The sequence below is a fragment of the Oncorhynchus tshawytscha genome, linkage group LG15 (assembly GCF_018296145.1).
Source record: "Oncorhynchus tshawytscha isolate Ot180627B linkage group LG15, Otsh_v2.0, whole genome shotgun sequence".
Taxonomy (NCBI): domain Eukaryota; kingdom Metazoa; phylum Chordata; class Actinopteri; order Salmoniformes; family Salmonidae; genus Oncorhynchus; species Oncorhynchus tshawytscha.
In genome coordinates this window covers 27,596,684-27,622,833 of record NC_056443.1, presented here as the reverse complement: position 1 = coordinate 27,622,833, position 26,150 = coordinate 27,596,684, and the positions used below count along the sequence as shown (strand labels likewise).

General features: G+C 45.6%; 1 protein-coding gene across 1 annotated transcript in view; it reads left to right on the top strand.

Annotated features, from left to right (window-relative positions):
• Positions 1-25,375, top strand: part of LOC112214891 (neurexin-2-like) — a 1,125,107-nt gene extending 1,099,732 nt beyond the window's left edge. The window contains 4 exon segments of the mRNA XM_042298402.1: positions 7,168-7,496; positions 14,204-14,282; positions 24,126-24,261; positions 24,263-25,375. Of these exon segments, the coding sequence (XP_042154336.1) occupies positions 7,168-7,496; positions 14,204-14,282; positions 24,126-24,261; positions 24,263-24,998 (1,280 nt within the window). The 3' untranslated portion in view covers positions 24,999-25,375.
• The last annotated feature ends 775 nt before the right edge of the window (positions 25,376-26,150 follow it).

Sequence of the window (26,150 nt, the reverse complement as noted above, 5' to 3'; positions counted from 1 at the left end):
AGCCGAGCGTGGCCCCGGACACAGCCCACTCCTCCACGGATTCGTGGGCTCAGCTACTAATTGACGGCTCATCTGAAAACCCTGTCCTTTTTTTCTCTCGTCGAGCAAACATAGGAGGTGGATGGATACACAGATGTAGATGCACTACGCCCCTGTGAGCGATTCTCTTCTGGTCACTGGAGAGTGGAGCAGTGATACAGTTGACGTGAACAGGTTTCCCATGGATCCATTAGCAGAGTCCTGTGGTTTCTCTCAGCCTAGCTGCTTCGATAGCAGTATGATTAGTTAACAAGAAACGGAGAGGGGAAAGCTTGCATTGTATGATCCACTGAAGTTGTATCAGTCCTACGTGCATTTAGCACATCAGTGGACACATTCTCTCCATCCCTCCCTCTGTTACAGTAACTTTCCTCCTTTCTCTCCCCTGGGTTCTCTCTCATCTTCTCTCTCAGTGTTCTTCTCTCCATCCCTCCCTCTGTTACAGTAACTCTCCTCCTTTCTCTCCCCTGGGTTCTCTCTCATCTTCTCGCTCAGTGTTCTTCTCTCCATCCCTCCCTCTGTTACAGTAACTCTCCTCCTTTCTCTCCCCTGGGTTCTCTCTCATCTTCTCTCTCAGTGTTCTTCTCTCCATCCCTCCCTCTGTTACAGTAACTCTCCTCCTTTCTCTCCCCTGGGTTCTCTCTCATCTTCTCTCTCAGTGTTCTTCTCTCCATCCCTCCCTCTGTTACAGTAACTCTCCTCCTTTCTCTCCCCTGGGTTCTCTCTCATCTTCTCTCTCAGTGTTCTTCTCTCTATCCCTCCCTCTGTTACAGTAACTCTCCTCCTTTCTCTCCCCTGGGTTCTCTCTCATCTTCTCTCTCAGTGTTCTTCTCTCCATCCCTCCCTCTGTTACAGTAATTCTCCTCCTTTCTCTCCCCTGGGTTCTCTCTCATCTTCTCTCTCAGTGTTCTTCTCTCCATCCCTCCCTCTGTTACAGTAACTCTCCTCCTTTCTCTCCCCTGGGTTCTCTCTCATCTTCTCTCTCAGTGTTCTTCTCTCCATCCCTCCCTCTGTTACAGTAACTCTCCTCCATTCTCTCCCCTGGGTTCTCTCTCATCTTTTCTCTCTCTCTCAACCTTTTTTCCCTTTCCATAATCCCTGGATAACACTCTTTTCGTACCCTTTCTCACTCCTCTCCTTTATCAGGCCTGTCATGTCTTCGTCCCTCCCTCCCCTGACTCTATGACATACCATCCTCAGCCTGTTATCTTCCTTTAGTCCTCGTTTGTCTCCCTCCCTTCTCCTGTCCTTTCTCATGTCCCAATTCCCCAATCTTTCTTCTATGTCTACAGGTTAACTCGTATGGTTAATTAACTCGTGTGGTTAACTCGTGTGGTTAACTCGTATGGTTAACTCGTGTGGTTAACTCGTATGGTTAACTCGTGTGGTTAACTCGTGTGGTTAACTCGTGTGGTTAACTCGTATGGTTAACTCGTATGGTTAACTTGTGTGGTTAACTCGTATGGTTAACTTGTGTGGTTAACTCGTATGGTTAACTCGTGTGGTTAACTCGTATGGTTAACTCGTATGGTTAACTCGTGTGGTTAACTCGTGTGGTTAACTCGTGTGGTTAACTCGTGTGGTTAACTCGTATGGTTAACTCGTGTGGTTAACTCATATGGTTAACTTGTGTGGTTAACTCGTATGGTTAACTCGTGTGGTTAACTCGTATGGTTAACTCGTGTGGTTAACTCGTGTGGTTAACTCGTGTGGTTAACTCGTATGGTTAACTCGTATGGTTAACTCGTGTGGTTAACTCGTGTGGTTAACTCGTATGGTTAACTCGTATGGTTAACTCGTGTGGTTAACTCGTGTGGTTAACTTGTGTGGTTAGCTCGTATGGTTAACTCGTATGGTTAACTCGTGTGGTTAACTCGTACAGGCTATAGTCTCTCTGGGTGTCTTATAGCACTGTCCGTCTCCATTCATTTTCGATGGAAATAAAAAGAGAAATCATAAAGATAGTAAGAATGACTGTAAAACCACAGATCTTTCTTTCACCATCAGTCTGGCTCTCTTTCTCCCTCGTAGATTCCATTTTTGGGGGTTTTGTTTATTTGATCGTAAAAAAAAACAGAAGCTAAAATGGCAGATCAACTAGGTTATTTAGTCATATTTAGTCACACCACAATATACACATAACATACACAAAGGAACACTATTTGGCACCAAGATCAACATTATATCTTATTAATTGATTATCTTAGTGTGCCTAGGCTTTCCTCCCCCCCATTCATTTCCCGTATGTTAACAATTGGGAGATTACGACACCTAGAACAATTCAACCCGTCTCGACATTTCCTCACACAAAAAAATAGCACACCCCTCCTTCACAGCTACACAATGTCATAGCATTGGGCTAGGGGATTGTTACCACATCCCCTCAGTGAGGAAATCGAAGCGGGAATACCTCTCTTACCTCCTAGCCGCCCTGCTAAGCTATCGGCCACTAAGCTCTCGTGTGATTCGCCGTTGTCGCAAGTGATTGCCTCCACGCCTCCTTCCCCTTTACCCAGATGCCCCATTTATGGAGCGAGGAGCATTCATTGCTTCCCTGATCCTCTCTTGTCTCAGAGCAACCAAGGGACTGGTACTATTTTTCTGGTTGCACCACTAATGAGTGATAAAGTGTGAGGCCTTAGAGAAGGTCGTGATGAGGCCGGAGTGTTACGACGCTTCACTCTCTCTACAGCATTTCTCATCCTCCCCTCTTATTCTCCTGTAAATCACTTCCTTTATATCACTCTTTCTCTCATGTTCTCTGTCTACATGGTTTCCCTGGTCCCTAGTGCTATTCTTACCCCCAGCGCTAGCTAACTAGTGTCATCCCGTCAATCAAATAGACTGGATGCCCCCCCTCATGGATTAGAACACAGAACATCCATGTGGATTCAGCAGAGGACAAACACAATACAGCCATGTCCTAATGATAGAGGAAGAGGAAGCTGGGGACAGAGAAGAGCTACGGCCATGTCCTAATGATAGAGGAAGAGGAAGCTGGGGACAGAGAAGAGCTACGGCCATGTCCTAATGATAGAGGAAGAGGAAGCTGGGGACAGAGAAGAGCTACAGCCATGTCCTAATGATAGAGGAAGAGGAAGCTGGGGACAGAGAAGAGCTACAGCCATGTCCTAATGATAGAGGAAGAGGAAGCTGGGGACAGAGAAGAGCTACGGCCATGTCCTAATGATAGAGGAAGAGGAAGCTGGGGACAGAGAAGAGCTACGGCCATGTCCTAATGATAGAGGAAGAGGAAGCTGGGGACAGAGAAGAGCTACAGCCATGTCCTAATGATAGAGGAAGAGGAAGCTGGGAACAGAGAAGAGCTACAGCCATGTCCTAATGATAGAGGAAGAGGAAGCTGGGGACAGAGAAGAGCTACAGCCATGTCCTAATGATAGAGGAAGAGGAAGCGGGGGACAGAGAAGAGCTACAGCCATGTCCTAATGATAGAGGAAGAGGAAGCTGGGGACAGAGAAGAGCTACAGCCATGTCCTAATGATAGAGGAAGAGGAAGCTGGGGACAGAGAAGAGCTACAGCCATGTCCTAATGATAGAGGAAGAGGAAGGGGGGACAGAGAAGAGCTACAGCCATGTCCTAATGATAGAGGAAGAGGAAGGGGGACAGAGAAGTGCTACAGCCATGTCCTAATGATAGAGGAAGAGGAAGCTGGGAACAGAGAAGAGCTACAGCCATGTCCTAATGATAGAGGAAGAGGAAGGGGGGGACAGAGAAGTGCTACAGCCATGTCCTAATGATAGAGGAAGAGGAAGCTGGGAACAGAGAAGAGCTACATGTCAAGTGTGTGAGAGAAAAGGAGATGCAGGGAGAGAGACAAGAGAGATTGTGAGATAGACAAATAAATATCAGGCAAGCACCTAAGTGACTTGAGTTCCTTCAGTGCAGAGGGACGTCCATCACTCTAGAATCAGCAGGGCTGAAGGACGTCCATCACTCTAGAATCAGCAGGGCTGAAGGACGTCCATCACTCTAGAATCAGCAGGGCTGAAGGACGTCCATCACTCTAGAATCAGCAGGGCTGAAGGACGTCCATCACTCTAGAGTCGGCAGGGCTGAAGGACATCCATCACTCTAGAGTCAGCAGGGCTGAAGGACGTCCATCACTCTAGAGTCGGCAGGGCTGAAGGACGTCCATCACTCTAGAGTCGGCAGGGCTGAAGGACGTCCATCACTCTAGAATCAGCAGGGCTGAAGGACGTCCATCACTCTAGAGTCAGCAGGGCTGAAGGACGTCCATCACTCTAGAATCAGCAGGGCTGAAGGACGTCCATCACTCTAGAATCAGCAGGGCTGAAGTTATTTAGGCAGTAGTGTGTATCGTCCTGAATGTCTGCTTTAATGAGGACCAGCTAGTGGCTGTCACCTCCCTTCCCAGCCTTTAGAGCCTGGGCCCCGGGCCCTAGGGCCATTATGTGCCCATCATCATAAGGGCCCAGAGAGAGAGGAGACCAGGGAGCTGACACCTGATCCAACAGTCAAATTGGTACAATGAACTCTCATTAATGCAGCCCAGTCCTGTCCACCGTTAGATCACACACACACTCACACACACACTCACACACACACTCACACACACACTCACACACCCACGCAGAGGAAAAAACCTTCTGTTCCAAATGGCTACCTATCACACGTACAGGTAAAGGTCACCTTGATGACACGTCTCAGACAGCTCACGCATGTTATTATGCGAGCGGTCATGCACACACGCACACACCTGGTTGTGTCATATTAAGCAGTCTGATTGCCAGTTGTGCCAAGACCTTCACCTCTCTCCTCTCTCCTCTCCCTTCCTCTAAACCCTCCCAGGCCAAATTGGCTCTGAAGTGACACGTCAGTTTCAATTTAACCCGGCAGGCCCCGAAACAATAACTTCATCAGCCCCTGTTAAAGTCTCCTTTCCATCGGACAGTCTCACAAATAAACACTGATTCCCTCCACTTTCTTCCTGAGGGCATCTATTCCTCTGACTGGTGTAGAGGAGAAAATAAAACATCTTCAAGGATCCCCCAAGGACCTCTCAGGTGTTGAATACTGTTTTAAAATATTGTTTTAGTTTACTTTTCTCAGCCTACGCATTTCCTTCTTTACTGGCCAAGACTCAGCGGGGTACTGTATTCCCTAGCTTCCTCATAGCTACTGGAGATTCCAGATTTCAGCTAGTTGATAGCTGAACTCATTTGAGACAGCAGTATTTCCTGACCACATGACCTGACCATGGTAAAACTTCTGTGTCTGTGTGTGTGTGTGTGTGTGTGTGTGTGTGTGTGTGTGTGTGTGTGTGTGTGTGTGTGTGTGTGTGTGTGTGTGTGTGTGTGTGTGTGTGTGTGTGTGTGTGTGTGTGTGTGTGTACCTACTACATGCATGTGTGTTCCTATTGTCCATCCTCAATACAATCTCCTTCTCCTCTCCCTTTCCTTCTCCCCTCCCCTCCTTATCCTCTCCCCTCCCCTCATTCTCCTTCTGCCCCTCATTTTCCCTTCCCTCTCCTTCTCTCTCTCACCCTCCTTCTCTCCCTCACCCTCCTTCTCCATTCCCCCTCCTTCTCCCCTTGCCCTCCTTCTCCCCTCCCCCTCCTTTCCCAACAGAACATGTTAAACTGCCTCTTTACAGAGATAATAGAGTGAGAGGGAGCTATATTCTGTCAACATACTGTATGGCAGGCATGGAGGACCTAGTCATCACATCTAATGATGGCATGACATGTGTAATGGACTGTCTCTCTGGAGGCTTTATTGCTGACACACACACACACACACAATAATGTTACCCCATTAGGATAATAAAAAGTAATGCTAATTGAAATGGAATGGAAGCTATTTTGAATTTCTGTCCTCTAAAGGCTTGAAGTCTGTCCTCTAGGAGTTTATAATGTAGAAATGTCAAAATAATCTTATCTTCCTAATGTCAATTATTACTATACATATTGTGCACGCATTAGACACGCATGCACACTCCTTCCCCTCTCTCTCTCTCTCAACAGGGATTGATTAATCCATTAAGACAGGCCTCTCTTGGTTTCTCCTCTTCTCTTTTCTCTCTCTGCCGTAATTACCTCATCAAGTTACATTTTAACCCACTTCCTACAAATAAATATCCGACAGTAATCCTCTCTCACCCCTCCCTCCACTCTCCCCACCCCCCGGGAAGCCCATGAATGAGGTCAAGTGTCATCACTTCTGATATGCAACCTGATTGGCCCAGTATGACACCCCATCCACTGAGAAAATGAGTGTGAGGGAAGCAGAGGGGAAATAAAAAAAGAACTGACATCAGCAAAGAAAAAGAGGAGAATAAATGAAAACAAGTCCACCTCCTCAGATCACCCCCCCCACCCCCTCCCCCTGGTAACACATTAGTATTGGATCATGCAAATGGGACGAACCCTCATCCGTCCAATCCAGATGCATAGTAATGACTGGAGGACGAGAAGAGAGAGCGCCGTTGAATTAAACATGAAAACCATTTCCATCAAAGGGGTTTATTTTGGCTAAACGGCTCGTCCGTCTCCGTTCTCTGGGATGGGATGTTTCTTTTTCTTTTTTCTCCGAGGCACTTCATCATTTGTGTGTCTCAGGTGAGGTGGGGTCAATGACACTGGCTAGCACCGCCTGCAATGTATTCCAACTCTGTGGGGAATGAGATGCATCTCCACCCAGCCCCCTGCCTCAGGGTCAGACCACTACCACAGCCTGCAATCTATTACTCTGCCAGTTTCCACATTCTTCAGGCTCTGCTATGAAACTGAGCGGCCTGCGTGTGCCAGAGTCGAGCCGTAATGGCCGCCACCTGCAGCAGAACGGCTCAGGCAAGGTTCCAATCTCCCTAACGTGTTACCAGGGGAAATCCCCCTCATGTGATGGATACTGTCCCCCGTTGTTTCATTACTCTGTGTCTGTATGTGTGAGTGTGGGGAATTGGTCAGCATACGGAGAGACAGAGACTGATGGTGTCTTCCTCGTCGCTTTCCTTTCCTCTTTCTGCTTTGTTCTTTCTCTTCTGTCTGTCTCTTTTTGTTTCTCTGCCCACCTCTCTACCCCTTTTTATCTACCACTTTTCTCTTCCCTCTCTCTCTCTCCCCCCTTTCTCTGCTCTCCCTCCACCAGGTCGACAGTTGACCATCTTCAACAGCCAGGCGTTCATCAAGATCGGTGGTGGTGGCGGCGACAAGGCCCGTCACTTCCAGGGCCAGATCTCGGGCCTCTACTACAACGGGCTGCAGGTGCTCAAGCTGGCGGCCGAGGGCGACCCCAACGTGCAGGCCCAGGGCAACCTGCGACTGGTGGGCGACGTGCCCTCGGTGCTCACCACAGACACCACCAGCACCACGCCGCTGGCCGACATGTCCACCACCATCATGGAGACAACCACCACGATGGCTACCACCACCACCCGCAAGCAGCGCTCACCCACCATGAGAGACAGTGTCACACAGGTTAGTGGATGGGGACTAGGGTGGGTTAGGATGGGGTAGGGTGGGTTGGGTTAGGGTAGGGTAGAGTAGGCTGGATGTAGACTATAGACTGGCCTGTGCTGAGTAGGAGGAAAGGGGATGAAGTTTCCCTGCCGGGGTCCAAGAAAGTAATCAAAAAGCAGTTTTGAGTTTTTCCTTTGAGATGATGGGGTTTGGGAAGGATAATCTGATCCTAGAGCTGTGCCCATAAGGACAACTTTCTAACTACAGTGGTAGATGGCTTAGTAGTGGTATGAGATAATAGGGGTCATGAATGTTTCATGAAGTTTATCCTTCTCTACAAAATCACACTTGAACTTCAAATGAACTCCATATAAATTTCACAGTCTAGTATACCCTAGCAATGCAGACTGAGTCTTGAGTCCTTCCAAAGCAATATCACTGATCGAAGCCTAAACACATTGTTAGGGGCAATATGAATCAAACCCATCCAGACCTATCAATCACAGCCATCCAGATCTATCAATCACACCCATCCAGACCTACCAATCACACCTATCCAGACCTACCAATCACACCTATCCAGACCTACCAATCATACCCATCCAGACCTACCAATCACACCCATCCAGACCTACCAATCACACCCATCCAGAGTTACCAATCACACCCATTCAGACCTACCAATAACACCCATCCAGACCTACCAATCATACCCATCCAGACCTACCAATCACACGTAGCCAGACACTTGTGGCATACCCTCTAAACATGTTTTTATTCTGTGTCTGTCTGTCTGTCTGTCTGTCTGTCTGTCTGTCTGTCTGTCTGTCTGTCTGTCTGTCTGTCTGTCTGTCTGTCTGTCTGTCTGTCTGTCTGTCTGTCTGAAGGCTATGATTTTGCAGGACTAATCTGGACTGGACCCCTCACTCCTCAGTGGCAGCTAGGGAAGAATACGGGACAGAACTAATGCACCACCTACAGTAGACATACAGTCACACCCAGTCCCCATGTAGTCGCCATGCCACCCAGTCCCCATGTAGTCGCCATGCCACCCAGTCCCCATGTAGTCGCCATGCCTCCCAGTCCCCATGTAGTCGCCATGCCACCCAGTCCCCATGTAGTCGCCATGCCACCCAGTCCCCATGTAGTCGCCATGCCTCCCAGTCCCCATGTAGTCACCATGCCACCCAGTCCCCGTGTAGTCGCCATGCCTCCCAGTCCTTGTGTAGTCGCCATGCCTCCCAGTCCCCATGTAGTCGCCATGCCACCCAGTCCCCATGTAGTCGCCATGCCTCCCAGTCCCCATGTAGTCGCCATGCCACCCAGTCCCCATGTAGTCACCATGCCTCCCAGTCCCCATGTAGTCGCCATGCCTCCCAGTCCCAATGAAGTCGCCATGCCTCCCAGTCCCCGTGTAATCGCCATGCCACCCATTCCCCATGTAGTCGCCATGCCACCCAGTCTCCATGTAGTCGCCATGCCTCCCAGTCCTATCCGTTTGTTTACTTTGTTCCATGTTTCAAGCGTTACAGAATACCCAATTATGTACGGGTGGATTAGGTAAGGCTCAGTTCTTACGCAAAGCTGGGGCTGTTCCTAACATTTCAACAAACTTGCGCGGTGTTGCGTTGCAAATATGAAAAAGCACCAATTAACATTGGGTTTGTCTCCAACAAGTTGTTCATTACCACCCTCCTTGTCCTCCAGGGTTGGGAGTAATGGTAATTTACCCAACCCTGTTGTCCTCAAGCTTACCTAAGCTCAATCACACAAAGCTCTCAGCATGCCAGTCTACCATGATTAAGCGTTCTCTGCCGAAGAACACTGCTCTCATACCAAATCCCTAACTCTCCCTCTTTCTTTCTCCCTTCTCTCTCTCTCTCTCTTTCTCTCTCCTGAGCTGATAACACAGTGCTAATTACTGTGTGGAACTAAAAGCTTCTCGGAGAGAAGAGAAACGAGAGAGAGAGAGATAGGCTGCTTGAGAGAGACTGAGCGTGCCAGGGGGATGAGAGGGTGTGTAGGGGTAGACTAGAGAGGGGTGGGTGTCTCATATCGCTGGTTAACACACTGCAAACACCAATCAAGTCCCATCTAATTCAATGTGAGCTATTGCACCATCATTGTCCATCCCTGATCGCACTGCATAGCCAGAGCCACAATCCTTTGACTTCAGCTTGACTAAATTCAATAAATGGGGGGAAATGCACTTAATTATCTTTATATGGTGTTATCAAAGCAGTCACTTAATTATCTTTATATGGTGTTATCAAAGCAGTCGCTTAATTATCTCTACATGGTGTTATCAAAGCAGTCACTTTATTATCTTTATATGCTGTTAGCAAAGCAGTCGCTTCATTATCTCTACATGGTGTTTTCAAAGCAGTCGCTTAATTATCTCTACATGGTGTTATCAAAGCAGTCGCTTAATTATCTCTACATGGTGTTATCAAAGCAGTCGCTTCATTATCTCTACATGGTGTTATCAAAGCAGTCGCTTAATTATCTCTACATGGTGTTATCAAAGCAGTCGCTTAATTATCTCTACATGGTGTTATCAAAGCAGTCGCTTAATTATCTCTACATGGTGTTATCAAAGCAGTCGCTTAATTATCTCTACATGGTGTTTTCAAAGCAGTCGCTTCATTATCTCTACATGGTGTTTTCAAAGCAGTCGCTTCATTATCTCTACATGGTGTTTTCAAAGCAGTCGCTTCATTATCTCTACATGGTGTTATCAAAGCAGTCGCTTCATTATCTCTACATAGTGTTATCAAAGCAGTCGCTTCATTATCTCTACATGGTGTTTTCAAAGCAGTCGCTTAATTATCTTTACATGGTGTTATCAAAGCAGTCGCTTAATTATCTCTACATGGTGTTATCAAAGCAGTCGCTTAATTATCTCTACATGGTGTTATCAAAGCAGTCGCTTCATTATCTCTACATGGTGTTATCAAAGGAGTCACTTCATTATCTCTACATGGTGTTATCAAAGCAGTCGCGGACTGTCCATGTACTCTATCTATCGGTTGTGAGGAGAGAGGAGATCACACATTGTAGACAGTATAAAGATCAATGCTGCTAGCTTCGCCATCCTTCCAAAGTAATGTATAATTCAATGGTTGGGGTTCTGCACAGTTATCAATGCAGATAGTCGGTCCTTCCAAAGTCAATGATGTACAGTATGACGCAACTGGCACTACTGTTAGGAATGGAGTTTAGGGACCTCTGTAGAGCCATATTACACACTCTGTGTGCCTCCCAAATGGTAGCTTATTCCCTATGGGCCTTGGTCAATAGTAGTGCACTATATAGGAGATAGGGTGTCATTTAGGACACACCCTATGTTATATCTGATGACCTCTTTGCTATGGTTATGCAGGAGACATGCTGGTGTGCGGTTTAGCTACTCTCAGAGCCTAGTAAACATGAGATCAATGATTCATGTCTGTATGCATCCTGGTACTCAGAGGCACAGTCAGCTCCTGCAGATATCTGGTGTTGTTTTCTATCGTTAATGAGCATAATGTTTATGGCTTGACGTTTATGCACGGCACAAAGTCATAACACACCCTCAGATCCTACCTTCAGTGTGTTTTGAGAGCTAATAAGTCCTTTTCCCACATTTCTCAAAAATGTTAATGGCTTTGCTATATTGCATTGTACCTACATAAGATAACCCTAAATAACATTTTATTATGAAAGCAACGCCCATTAAGAACAAGTTACTCAACCAAGTACCATAATTATAAATTCTATGATCTAAGCCTTAATGGAAAAGTCCACCCAAAAATGATCTTTTGGTATTTATTTCATTAGTCCATTGTCCCAAAACAAATTGGTGGAATTCAGCCGTGTGCATTAGTACGGATGCTTTGTTGGTCTAACCCAGCTTTCACCACTCTAACGGATGGCTCTGTCAATACCCTGCTTTTCCTGGTATATCTTCCTTTTGCTACACTAATAGCTGATGTGTCGTTTTCACGGCCCGGCGAGCTCGCCTTGCTCTCCCGCTGGTGGACAAGGAGAGAGAGATGAGACAAAGACAGAGATGAAGGGACGGAGGGGAGGTTGAGTGTAGCAGACGGAGGCAAACGAATAGATAGATGGAGATAGAGGAGACAGAGAGAGGGATGGTGGTATGGGGAAGAGAGGACAGGAAGAGACAGAACATGAGTATTTCAGTTTTGGAGGAGTGGAAAGACAACAATGACAAAGACAAAGGAAAAGCCAACATGTCACCCCCAAATCCCATATCAAACATTACAACTATGGCTAAAATGGCCCATCGCTTTACAGCTGAAGAAGTGCAGAGATCATACATTCAACAGCTAAGATGTCTGCCCGTCAGATCCTGTTGATCTTCTTAGTTCCATTTCCTGTGCCAGCGATCTGATGGGGCGCTCCTCTCAACCCTGTTCACATGACCCATGCATTTATCAGTTAGCTAGCATTGCGTCCCCAACACACAGACACACACACCCACACTGTCGTCTGTGCAGTTAATAGGCCAGCTTATGGAGACTGTCATGTGTTTTGCGCTAGACCAAACCTGGTAATTGCTCTATAAGTACTGTACAGCCTCAACTGGGGGCGCAAGCTAATGTCGCAGGGCTGCTTTAACGAGCCAGGAGCCCCCCTTCTGCTCGACGTGATGCTACATCAACACCATCGAAACGGGATAGGGGGACGGGACACAGGGGAACTGACCCAGATTTCTCCAAGGCAGAGAAGAAAAAACAACGTTCAGCTATTCTGATTGAGACGCTTTGATCATGACAAATAATTATTTGATGTTTTAAATAATACCGTCACTTTTGCTGGTTTTGATGTGCACTGATAACAGACTACATGGTACAGAATGGGGGGAGTCATCTCTTCTCCTGAAGTTTCCCCTTGGTAGAAATCTAGGATCATATTCCCCTCCCCCAATCTCAACCCTAACCATTATAGGTGGAAATGCTCAACTGACCCCAGATCAGCGTCTAGGAGCAACTTTACCCTACACTGAGTACCACCAGCCATTACACTACCATGGTACATGTATATTCCAGTACTACATGTAGAAATCCTGATTCAACTCATCAAAAGCTTGATGATTAGTTACTAGTTGAATTCATTTGTTTATTTTATTTAACCTTTATTTAACTAGGCAAGTCAGTTAAGAACACATTCTTATTGACAATGACGGCCTACGCTGGCCAAAACCTAACCCGGACGACACTGGGGCCAATTGTGCAACACCTTATGGGACTCCAAACCATGGCCGGTTGTGATACAGCCTGGAATCAAACCAGGGTCTGTAGTGACGCCTCTAGCACCAAGATGCAGTGCCTTAGACTGCTGCACCCTCGGGAGCCCTAATTAATGAGGTGTGCTGGTACTGGAATAGACTAAATAAATGGAACTGGCCCGTGAAGAGATTTGGTTAACACTGATCTGGATGAATGAAAAGTATTGCAGCAAGACGTCAACAGTGCAGCTTGCGCAGGTCGTCCAGGTGTCCAGATGAAGGAAGTGAATGTCTGCATTCCTAACTCCAGGGGGAGGCATTGAGACAACTCCTTGATAACATACATACAGCATCTAATAAGGGACAGGGGAAGTGGGACACCTAGTCAGTTGTCCAACTGAATACATTCAACTGAAATGTGTCTTCCGCATTTAACCCAAACCCTCTGAATCAGGAAGGTGCGGGGGGCTGCCTTGATCGACATCCACGTCTTCAGTGCCCGGAATAATGTGCTAGACTCGAAAACAGTGGCAAGTGTTACCGAGTGGACTATCCTAAATAAATAAATACCAATTCTATTGTAGTGCCGATATTTTCAGATATGAACAGGTTTTTTTCAAGCTGCATTCCTAAAATGTAACGTAACAAGGGTTCAAACACCACCCGATCCTTCATATCTGTATTCATCTACTGTTTCCCCCTCTCATTAACGACGTTCTATATCCAGACAGAGAAAATACTCATCAAATATACATTTGAAGACCAATACTTTGAAAGCACAATGTTAGAAATCCATTCTAGGCTACAACATCATTAGATATTTGTTATCAAAGGGAGCGCTGCCCATTTAGGAGATGGTAAATGAAATGGAAGAGTGTGTCTGGTGCAGATTTTACCATGGGCTCATTAAGTCCAGGTGGACACACACACACACACACAATTTGATGAATAAGTAAATCCATCCTGGCTATGGATACATAAAGGAGAACTCTGTGTACAGACACAGTGAACAAATCACTGTGCTCAAATCAATTGTGCTGCTCATGATAAAGAGCCCTCATCCCTCCCCCCTGTATTCCTTCAGGCTTGAGCTTGTCTTGAATATTAACTTGAGCCTGGGGGTTGAGGAGAATAGATAAGGTATTCTGCCAGGCAGTACAGGGGTGTGAGAGCACACGAGCGACAGAGTTCTGAATGGGCTTTTTATTATGGCCGCTATTAACCTAACTTCCACTGTGATAATGTAGTGTGCTGTGGCTCTGGGCTTAATGGACGTCAACAATGTATTATCACTGGGTTGTATTATATGGAGTGTGGTGAACTCAAAATGGAGATGTGTAAACTTTGGGCTCTAGTTACATCCTACAACCAGAGTTGATCCTAGTCAGGTCCCATTGACAGGAGAAAACTCCTGTTTTCCCCAGAAATAGAACCCCCTCTCACACCCTCTCCCTCCCCTCTCTATCTTTCTCTCCCTCCCTCTATGTTACAGAACACGGATGACATATTGGTAGCGTCTGCTGAGTGTCCCAGCGATGACGAGGACTTGGAGGAGTGTGAGCCTGGAAATGGTGAGTCCACTCTGGGGGTTCTGTGTCCACTACAGGGGGTCCATCAGCCCAGCAGAGACCCACAAGAACAGAAAGAGCTAGCTCCCCTAACCCACTTTTTTCTACTACTGTGACCCCATGACCTCTCATATGCAGCTCTGATTGGCCAGATGTGCACCCACCCTGGTTTCTCATTGGCTAAGATCTCAAAGTGGTGCAGTGACAGCTCCAAAGTCTCCCGAGCCATCTGCAAAGTAACCTAGCTTCCTAATTGGGTAGCTGCAGGTGTTAGACGAGCTGCACCAATCAGTCTCTCCGATCGAATTGGGGCCGGACAGGTTCAACATTGAACTCCTCTCGACTGTCCGCCTCACAGTGGCGGCTGAGTGGACTCGGAGCTGAGCAATGTCGACGTGAACAGAAAGGTCAAACAAACTTCTGTCACGGGATGGACGGGGGTGTGAAAAGGGCAGGATGTTGATAGATTTTACCGTGATTTCAGGACACTGGCTGGTTGCCTGTGCGCTGGCCGGTTGCCTGGGAACTGCCAAGAACTCTTACATGCATCATAATGCTAAGACTGCCAGAGCTAGGTTCCACTGGGCATGTTTGTGTTCTCCAGTGAAGACTCAAATCAAATGCTTTCCCTACAGCAACCTAGAAGGTCTAGAAATAACCTTTATGAAATATTTAGTTAATGTTCCGTTTTTTTTCAATCTTGTTTTCATTTGATGTGGAATAGAACTCAGCAAAGATTACATTACGTTTGACAATTTTTATTAAATCGATGTTAAGGTGTTGTTAAAAACCACATGAAAATCGTATTACACCTTAATTAAGTGGGTGGAGATTATGGGAATCACTGTGCTTACTAGGTAACACTGATCTACACTAAGCCAAAATATTCCACACTAGATCAATTCTCTGCGTGGTTTAACTGTAGGTGGTGGAAGCCGAAATAGAGGTGTTATCAGAATGAGAAACGATAGTTTTTCAGTAGCTGTCCAGAAGACAGAGCGGTACCACACAGCTCCTGATAGACACTAGGCTGTCTCTCACACTATTGTCGGGGAAAGTTTCTACTCAGTCTGGCCTTCCCTGAGAGACAGAACATCACACACACATTTATCCTCCACACACACACACACACACACACACATTATGTTCTGTAAACCTTTCCAGAGCGACTTACAGTGAAGCATCTTAAGATAGCTAGGTGAGACAACCACATATCACAGTCATGGTAGAGGGGGGTGGCAACAGCCTGAATCCCTCCTTGAAAACAAAACCCCTGTGAGAGACCTAGCATTATCTGATGTGAGCCAATGACTGGGGAGATCTACCTCTCATATGAGCCAATGACTGGGGAGATCTACCTCTCAAATGAGCCAATGACTGGGGAGATGTACCTCTCATATGAGCCAATGACTGGGGAGAATCTACCCCTCATATGAACCGGCTGCAGGGGCATTGTAACTCTCTGAAGGCTTTTCAGTGGAGTCCAAAGGGAAAGAAGCACACACACACACACATATATATATATCAAAACACACATACAAAGTTAAATAAGGGGAATAGGCGACAGAGAGGGAGAGAGTGAGACCGATCATGAAAGAATGAAGCGGCCACAGAAAGACAGTGAGAGAGAGCGAGAGAGAGGGGTGGAAAGCCACATCTTGGAGGAGTGATTGGCGTTGAGATGTGCGTCACGTCTCCTTGCTCTCCGACGAGAGAGGGAGCGACAGAGAAAGAGAGAAAGAGATGTTGGATCCCTCCCTGCGTAACGTCTGAGTTTTCTATCTGCCCTGCCTGCCTCTCCCACCGGGCTAATTAATATTTGGCCTCGTTAGACTAGCTGTAATTACATCATCCAACCGAGCCTGGATTTGGTTTCGTTCACTTTTAATGAGCCCCAGACAGAATAGGAAGAATACATAGCAGGGCTCCCTTTAACAAAGCCCTGCTATCTACACCACAGCATCAGCTTTGGAGGACTCACGCACATAGTCACACAAAGAGATACAGATAGTTCCAGTCTTCTCTCTTTATTTTACTAGGCAAATCAGTTAAGAACAAATTCTTATTTACAATGACAGCCTACGAACAGTGGGTTAACTGCCTTGTTCAGGGGCAGATTGGCAGATTCAATCTAGCAACCTTTCGGTTACTGGCCCAATGCTCTAACCACTAGGCTACCTGCCACCCTTTAGCCTGCTAACAATCTATCTACCCCTCTCTCCCTCTCGCTCTCTCCCTCTGTCTCTCTACTTCTCTCTCTACCTCTCTCTCTACCTCTCCCTACCTCTATCTCTCTCTACCTCTACCTCTTTCTACCACTCTCTTTCACTCTCCCTCTCCCTCTCGCTCTCTCCCTCTGTCTCTCTACTTCTCTCTCTACCTCTCTCTCTACCTCTATCTCTCTCTACCTCTACCTCTTTCTACCACTCTCTTTCACTCTCTCTCTACCTCTCTCTCTACCTCTCCCTACCTCTATCTCTCTCTACCTCTACCTCTTTCTACCACTCTCTTTCACTCTCTCTCTACCTCTCTCTACCTCTCCCTACCTCTCTCTACCTCTCCCTACCTCTATCTCTCTCTACCTCTACCTCTTTCTACCTCTCTCTACCTCTCCCTACCTCCCTCTCTCTCTACCTCTACCTCTTTCTACCACTCTCTTTCACTCTCCCTCTCCCTCTCTCTCTCTCACATATGTACACTACAGTAATGTCTCATGAGAGGGCAGGTGACAGTGCTGTCACAGAGCTCCACGTCAGTGAGATGGAAGGTTCACTTCCTTTTAAAGGTGCACTATGCAGAAATCGCGGCGCAATTTCCTGGTTGCAAAAATTCGAATAGTTCACCTAATTTCAGTTTATGTGACTGAGCAAGCAAGTATAGTGTAGATAATAATTGTATCATCTAAGCAGATGTGAAATATGTTTTCCATAACCAAACATATTGTATTTCCAGCTGTTTGAAGCTAGTGTACAAAACCAAAAGTAATATATGCAAAAATGAAACTTATAAAAGGGAAGCATAGAAATACGGCACATAGAACAGATATACCGCTTCTTAGACTTGCTTTCAATGAGAATGGCAGATCTATAACACACATTTCTACACATTGATCAGGTTCCCAAAATGTTATATACTGTAGCTTTAAAGAACAAATGGTGGGGCAGAAATAACTTTGGTCAAACTGATCCATTGAGAACAGTGGGTATCTGTATGGTGATGTTGATACATACTGAGTGTACACATAGACTGACCAGGTGAATCCAGTTGAAAGCTATGATCTCTTATTGATGTCTCCTGTTAAATCCACTTCAGTCAGTGTAGATGATGGGGAGGACACAGGTTAAAGAAGGAGTTTTAAGCCTCGAGACAATTGAGACATGGATTGTGTATGTTTGCCATTCATAGGGTGAAGGGGCAAGACAAAAGAGATCGTTGAAAAGTTACCTCATTAATTATAATCAAATATTTCATTTCTTCTTGCGCATGTATTATACAGTGTCTGAATTCAGATTTTCAGAGGAATGTACACACTAATGCTGGTTGATACTACATATATATTTCCATGTGTCAATAGACTATATTTGAGGCATTTTCTGTGCATCAATACATAGGATATTGTCTGTCTTATGAGGTACATCAATTCCAACATGCTCACTGAGGCAGAATATCAACTAGCTATCAAAATCAAAATGAATTAATGTTCCAAAAATCACATAAAAACTGTGAAAAGGTGTAAACAAATGTTGTTTGGCAGATTAATGTCACTTTTTCTTACTCCCTCAGTCCTTAATGAGCTTGTGGGATTAAATACCGTTGTGGAATTTAAGCTAAAATACAAAAATATTTCAGTAAAGAGGTGAGCAGACTGACAGTGATGGAGAGAGAGCGAGAGGGGACAAAGAACACAAGATGGAGAGAAATGAGGGAGATAGAAAAATCTGAGGTAAATAGGTTGATATTTCATACGTTGACTCATCCCAGGATCAAACAGAGGTAAATAGGTTGATATTTCATACGTTGACTCATCCCAGGATCAAACAGAGGTAAATAGATTGATATTTCATACGTTGACTCATCCCAGGATCAAACAGAGGTAAATAGGTTGATATTTCATACGTTGACTTATCCCGGGATCAAACAGAGTTAAATAGGTTGATATTTCATACGTTGACTCATCCCGGGATCAAACAGAGTTAAATAGGTTGATATTTCATACGTTGACTCATCCCAGGATCAAACAGAGGTAAATAGGTTGATATTTCATACGTTGACTCATCCCAGGATCAAACAGAGGTAAATAGATTGATATTTCATACGTTGACTCATCCCAGGATCAAACAGAGGTAAATAGGTTGATATTTCATACGTTGACTCATCCCGGGATCAAACAGAGTTAAATAGGTTGATATTTCATACGTTGACTCATCCCAGGATCAAACAGAGGTAAATAGGTTGATATTTCATACGTTGACTCATCCCAGGATCAAACAGAGGTAAATAGATTGATATTTCATACGTTGACTCATCCCGGGATCAAACAGAGTTAAATAGGTTGATATTTCATACGTTGACTCATCCCGGGATCAAACAAAGTTAAATAGGTTGATATTTCATACGTTGACTCATCCCGGGTTCACACAGAGTTTGTCGGGGCCTCGGGACTCTCTAATTTGCGTCACGCTGAGGTAGAAACACTAGGCTGCCGACCAAGCCAAAACCAGGGAGAATTCATGGAACCCATCCAGAAGTGCCTTGCAGACAGCATTGTGGAAAGGAGCAATCCGTAATCAATCAGACGGTGTGAACGTAGTTTCACCAATCAACGTCAGAATACATGACCCTCCCTCAGGACATAGGACGGCATGTGTGTTCAATTATTCACTCTCTATGTGAAAGGAAACAGTGTGCTTTTCGCTATTGAATGCAAACTAGGTCCAGACAAAGAACTTCTTAACTAAATCAAGGATGTAGTCTTCATGAAATGGATTATTACCCAGTATAGCAGACCATTGCAGAGATGGAGAATGCATTAGGTTAGACAGAGACTAGAAAATACCGATTTCTAATCTCGATTCCATCCACAACGTAGTAGAAGCAATTTCTATGCAACGTACAAACTCTGAACAGTCAGTCGTTCGACCGTTAAAATTTCAAGTGGCTCAGGACAAGCCAATGTGATAGACAGAATAACTAAGTCCCAGTGTTTGTTCAGAATAAGCCAATGTGATAGGCAGAATAACTAAGTCCCAGTGTTTATTCAGAATAAGCCAACGTGATAGGCAGAATAACTAAGTCCCAGTGTTCGTTCAGAATAAGCCAATGTGATAGGCAGAATAACTAAGTCCCAGTGTTTATTCAGAATAAGCCAACGTGATAGGCAGAATAACTAAGTCCCAGTGTTCGTTCAGAATAAGCCAATGTGATAGACAGAATAACTAAGTCCCAGTGTTTGTTCAGAATAAGCCAATGTGATAGACAGAATAACTAAGTCCCAGTGTTTGTTCAGAATAAGCCAATGTGATAGGCAAAATAACTAAGTCCCAGTGTTTGTTCAGAATAAGCCAATGTGATAGACAGAATAACTAAGTCCCAGTGTTTACATCAGTATCCATCTTTAACGATCTGCTTGCTTATTAGGGAAAATACACACCCCTTTTGAGTTTTGGTTTGGTTTCTAAAAAGGTGAGTATTCCTCTAGTGCTGCGGAGAGGGTGACCCACACAGGCAAGTGACCACAGCAGGCTAGCCTAACTAGTGGAAAAGCTCAGACTCTCTCAACAGGTCAAATCATTTCACAATGGAGTGAGTAAAGTGGATTTTCAATTTTCCAAACGAAGGGCAGTGTTATGGGTTCTCTATGGGTTCTCTATGGTTTCTTGGCAGTTCTCATTGTGACGATGACCGAAGCATTTGAAGCCTGTTTGAACAAGTCCATTCACACCAGCTGATTCATCATATGGCCAATGGCGTGGCTGTGTGGCCAACCTATGGGTGCGAACTGACCAATCAGAAGCTGCATATGCCGTTACAGGGCACAGTCATGGGAAGGGGAAGTATATCAGGTGTTGACAGGACTGTGTCCAGACAAAGAAACACTCAGTGAAGAGATGAGCGAGTCAGGTGCAGCTGTACATGTAGACGTCTGTGTTTGAGGGTTGAGAACCCATTATCTTCTCCATCCTGTGGTTAACAGTAACTTCTCCTATCATGGCACCAATGACAAAGCTTATGGCACTCCCGCTGAAGCTGCGAATTCTGTGGCCAGTAGAGAGTGGTGGTATCGGTTGCAGGGGTGGTCCTCTCAAAATGCTTTTGCAAACTCGTTTATGATAATTAGGCCAGAAGGCCTGCAACATATTTGAGAAGAATGAGAACAGTAATAAATGACTGTACTTTCGAAGGAAGTCTTGGATTCACATTAGAAGCAGGTGTACAAAGACTCTTGAACAATTCCTTTAACCAAGTGTCACTTTTCCCCAGCTATATTCATTCTGTAGACACAATGAGCAGCTCCAGCAGATGCACAGCTGCTTTAGGTTTTCTCACAACACTCTTTCAGTGTCAGACACCTATAACTGGGCCACGCAGTAGCGGAACGCAGTGAGGGACAGTCGGCCTACAGAGAGGCAGGGGGACAGCGAGGCATCGCGTTGGCACCATTTCCGTCAGACAGACAGATGGCGAGGTAAAGATACACGACCAAAAGTATGTGGACAAACATCTCATTCCAAAATCCTGGGTAGTAATATGGAGTTGGTCGCCCCTTTGCTACGACAACAGCCTCCACTCTTCTCGGAAGGCTCTCCACTAGATGCCGGAACATTGCTGCGGGGACTTGCTTCCATTCAGCCACAAGAGCATTAGTGAGGTCGGGCAATGATGTTGAGCAATTAGGCCTGGCTTGCAGTCGGCGTTCCAATTCATCCCAAAGGTGTTTGATGGGGTTGAGGTCAGCGCTCTGTGCAGGCCAGTCAAGTTCTTCCACACCGATCTCGACAAACCATTTCTGTATGGACCTCGCTTTGGGAATGGGGCTTTTGTCATGCTGAAACAGGAAAGGGCCTTCCCCAAACTGTTGCCACAAAGCTGGAAGCACAGAATGGTCTATAATGTCATTGTATACTGAAGCATTAAGAATTCCCTTCACTGGAACTAAGGGGTCTAGCCGTAACCATGAAAAACAGCCCCAGACCATTATTCCTCCTCCACCAAACTTTACATTTGGCAATATGCGTTTGGGCAGGTAGCGTTTCCCTGGCATTCGCCATACCCAGATTCGTCCATCGGACTGCCTAGTGGTGAAGCGTGATTCATTACACCAGAGAAAGCGTTTCCACTGCCCCAGAGGCCAATGGCGGTGAGCTTTGCACCACTCCAGCCAACGGTTGTCATTGCGCTTGTGTGTAGCTGCTCGGCCAAACCCATTTCATTTTGGAAGTCGGTAGTAAGTGTTGCAACCGAGGACAATTTTTACTCACTACGCGCTTCGGCACTCGGCTGTCCCGTTCTGTGAGCTTGTGTGGCCTACCACTTCGTGCCTGAGCTGTTTTTGCTCCTAGACGCTTCACAATATCAGCGCCTACAGTTGACCGGGTCAGCTCTAGAGGGCAGAAATTTGGCGAACTGACTTGTTGAAAACGTGGCATCCTATGACGGTGTCACGTAGAAAGTCACTGAGCTCTTCAGTAAGGGCATTCTATTGCCAATGTTTGTCTATGGAGATTGCATTGCTGTGTGCTCAATTTTATACACCTGTCAACAACGGGTGGGGCTGAAATAGCCGAATCCACTCATTTGAAAGGGTGTCCACATACTTTTGTATATGTAGTGAATCTGCACCTCCATCTTATCTAGACACTCAGAGAAGAAGCTAACTATCTCTGGAGTCCAGAAGAAGGGAAAGTAGGAAATGTTTGAAAGATAACTCAGAATCTGACAAGTTTACAGAATATGTATGACAAGTCATCTGATAATCTATAGTGCTATCTTATTTGGGCTAATGGTTCATTCATTTTCTCTGTGAATTTTTCTCTTTTTCTCAAATATGCCACCACTTTCTTCAAAGGTGTATCTTAACCTTCAGACACAGAGATACACACATAAAAGTAGGCACCTTTATGTTGCCAGGGTAACACAGCGGCCATTTTGGCTGTGCGGTAGGAGTTGTAGGAGTTGGGAATGGGCTAGATCCTATAAGGTTGAATACTGACTAACTTTTCTCTTTCTCAGCATTCATGTTTTTACTCCCTTTCAAGGCCTGTTTTAGTGCGCTGTGTATCGTTGTTGATAATCTTTTGACAGGTTTTGTGTAAAGGTTGCTCTATAACCCTTCTGAAAGTCCCTTGTCCTACTAATTGTGGGGTTGTCAGGAAAAATGTGGCTTGTGGGGGCTTGAGCGCTGGTGTGATATGTTGGCCTGGGGGTGACAAATACACCCCAAAATACCCTCGGTACACATTTCTAGGTTCCTCCCTCCACACTCGCTCACTTTATTCGATCCCTATTCTGTTTAGATACATTCATTTACCTCATCAACTCAAGAAAGGCCCAGCCCTACGACTATGCATGATTCATGTTATGGACATTTCTGTGGCTCACATTATCAATGTCCATGAAGAGAAATGTCATAACCTTTCAAATTGCCCTGTAACATTTTTGCTAATTGTCTCTGGGATTGTGACCCTAACACGATTACGGGATGCGGCAGAGGGTAGCAAATTGTTTTTCGAAGAAGGAATGTAACTTGTTATTTATGTTGTGCTATGTACTGCTAATACTTTCCTATTATGTTATTGGCACTTCTGTGTTTGACTCAATGACTTTTGTCCTGACTTAACTTCAAAGCAATGTACTGATGTGTAATACCCTAAAATGTTTTATTAACTGTGGGTGTGATTATATTACAAAGGACAAAAAAGCAGTTTGCAATTTGTTTACATTCAATTCCCCTCTAAGACTGAATATGAAGGCATAGAGATCCGGGTAAGACAGAAAGATCTGACAAATTGTTAACTGTGTCAAGTGAATAGGATTTCTTCATGTCCCATGTTTTAGCATATCTAGTGGGAGGATATGGGTGTTGGGACCACATCTGTAGACTGTGTTTCAGGGTAGAAACTAGGGGAATCAGTTTCCCCCAGCTGGTCTTCAGGGTTTGAATACAGATCACCATGCCCCCAGGCGGAATGGGATTTGAACCATTCTTCATGAAAACTGAAAAACACAATGAATTATTCAGATAATTATTTTATTTTTCACACAAAAAAATAAAATAAAATAAAAAAGAAATGGGGGGAAAGTTGTTTATCACTATCCGAGAACAATCTTACACAGCTTTCTTTTTGTAATTTTTTTTCCATGCAAAAATCATGCGGCCAATTTGTTGATGTAAGTGACCTGAACTCCGTGGTTTGCTATCTTATTTAACCCAAAGAAAAACTGAAAGCTAGCGTAGAAATAGAACAGCATAGACAGGCAGATAGAGAAGGATAACTTGTATCTAGTAGATGTTGATATGTTGTTTAGTCTTTTAAACATGTACATTAACATATATGTGTAGTCATGTCCAGTCTAGCGTCAGGGAGATATCAGGAATAGCAGAATATTTATTATTATCTTATACAATGTATTGTACATCTGTTTAGTCAACTTAACTCTTTAAATAGAAGACTAGAGACTAACTAAACTAGCTTTAGAACTAACCTCATGTTAGGTTTTAGTGATGTTCTAATAATGGTGTTGGTTTTTTCATTTGAACTGTTGTTGCTTTTCTATTTTGGTCCTGAGGAGGTGCCCTCAGTTTCTCACTAATGCCATCTTCCCTCCGTTGTCTCTTTCTTGTCCTAGGAGGTGAATTAGTGTTGCCCATTATAACTGTGGACTCCCTAGACCCCCCCTACGCCACCCGCTACCCCGTAATCCCCCCGCCCCCCACCTACCGCCCCTTCCTCGAAACCACCAAAGAATCCCTCCCCTTGCCCAACGGCCGCCCCCTGCCCACTGGATCAGGAGGACTGCGAGGAGGCGGGACCCATCGAGGTGTCCGCCTACGGCTCGGGCGAGATGACCGAGTCGGACGATGAGGACTATTACAAAAACTCCCCCTCGTCACCGATAGGACGGTCCTCCCCCTCCCCCAACGAGGGCAGCGTCCAGAACCCCGCGACCGCCACTTCTCCAACCGGCCCCCAACTCCCACCGCCCCCCTTGTCGTCCACCCCCACGGCCAACCCTGACCAGCTAGGCCCCAGGCTCAACAAGCCAGGCGGCAGCAGCAGCAACATTCCTGCCGGCAAGATGAACACCCGGGATCAGGTGCTGCTGCCACCCACCCACCCCTCCTCCGACCCTGACCGCCACCGCCATGCCCCAGGCGTAACCTACCCTCCCAATTTCCCCCATGTGCCCACCCCAGACCCCACATCCCCGGAGAGAGGAGGGCCTCCCGGCGCGGTAGAGGTGATCAGGGAGTCCACCAGCACCACGGGCATGGTGGTGGGCATCGTGGCGGCCGCCGCCCTCTGCATCCTCATCCTGCTCTACGCCATGTACAAGTACCGTAACAGGGACGAGGGCTCCTACCAGGTGGACCAGAGCCGTAACTACATCAGTAACTCGGCCACGCAGAGCAACGGCACCCTGGTGAAGGAGAAGCAGCCAGGCACAGCCAAGACAACCATCAAGAACAAGAAGAACAAAGACAAGGAGTACTATGTCTGAGACCGGCCTAGCCAGAGACAGAGGACGAAAGGAGACGCACAGAGAGAGGGAGGGACGGAGAGGAGGAGAGAGGGAAGAGTTGAAGGTATAGGTAGGAGAGAGGCACTAGATGAACTGACAACTGTAGAGTAATGAGTCAAATCTTTGTTGGCAGAGTTTTATTTTGTTTAGTATAGAGGTAACCTTACTGACAAAATGACCTCCTAGCTTTCCTTCTCAACCCATTTAGAGTCTAAAGCAGAGAGATAGAAGATGAGATTGGCAAAGAAACATATTTAATTAGATCTACACATACTCATTTTTAACCACAGTTATTACAAAAAACGTGTGGTATTTTTCTCCATTACAGTAATATTATTTTCTCACATGGCCGTATAACCTTTAAACACAGAGAGACAAAGTCTTGGCTACAACAAATGGCTGCCAAACCTCGCTCAATGCAACATCATTTTGTGCCAATCGCCAGACCCAGAGCTCATGCTACAATGGAGCCAGCTAATCCAGCAGCGTTTGAAAGGGTATTCTATTGTATATAGCCTACAATCAGAGTTAAGCATGGGGCTACAGAGAGACACAGAGAAGGAAGACCCACCATCAGTGTTAGAGCAGAGGCCTATTGTTTGCTATCAGATGCTATGTAGCGGGTCTAAACGGTCAACAAGCTAACGGATTAAATCGTAAATATCTAAATAGATGGGTTTGTATTGGAAGTTGAAACCCCACTGCTAGCCAAGTATGATAACACAAAATGACTGCCAATATACAGAAACTAGGTGTCAAGTCTGCCTTCTTCCCTCCTCCAAGTATTGAAACTTCACCTCGCTCCTCCCGTAAAGTCTCTCTCGTTCTCTCCCCCTCCCCTTCTCTTTCACTCGTGCGCTCTCTTTCTCTCAATGTCTGTGGTTCCCGAGGAGCTGATGCGACATTATTCTGCTGTGTTTCAAGCATGTAGTATTAATTTACAAAAAAGAGATGACTATTTCTGTGGAGAAAAAAAATGATGATGCTGATTGATAACGTTTAACTAGCGTGTGAGAACAACAAAAGCTCCAACCAACCAACGGATGCTACTTATTACGTTTTAGCTGCAAAACCAACTTCTGAGGCCAAAACCCTGGGTCGTCTTTCAGTTTTCCAACAGATAGGCTATCC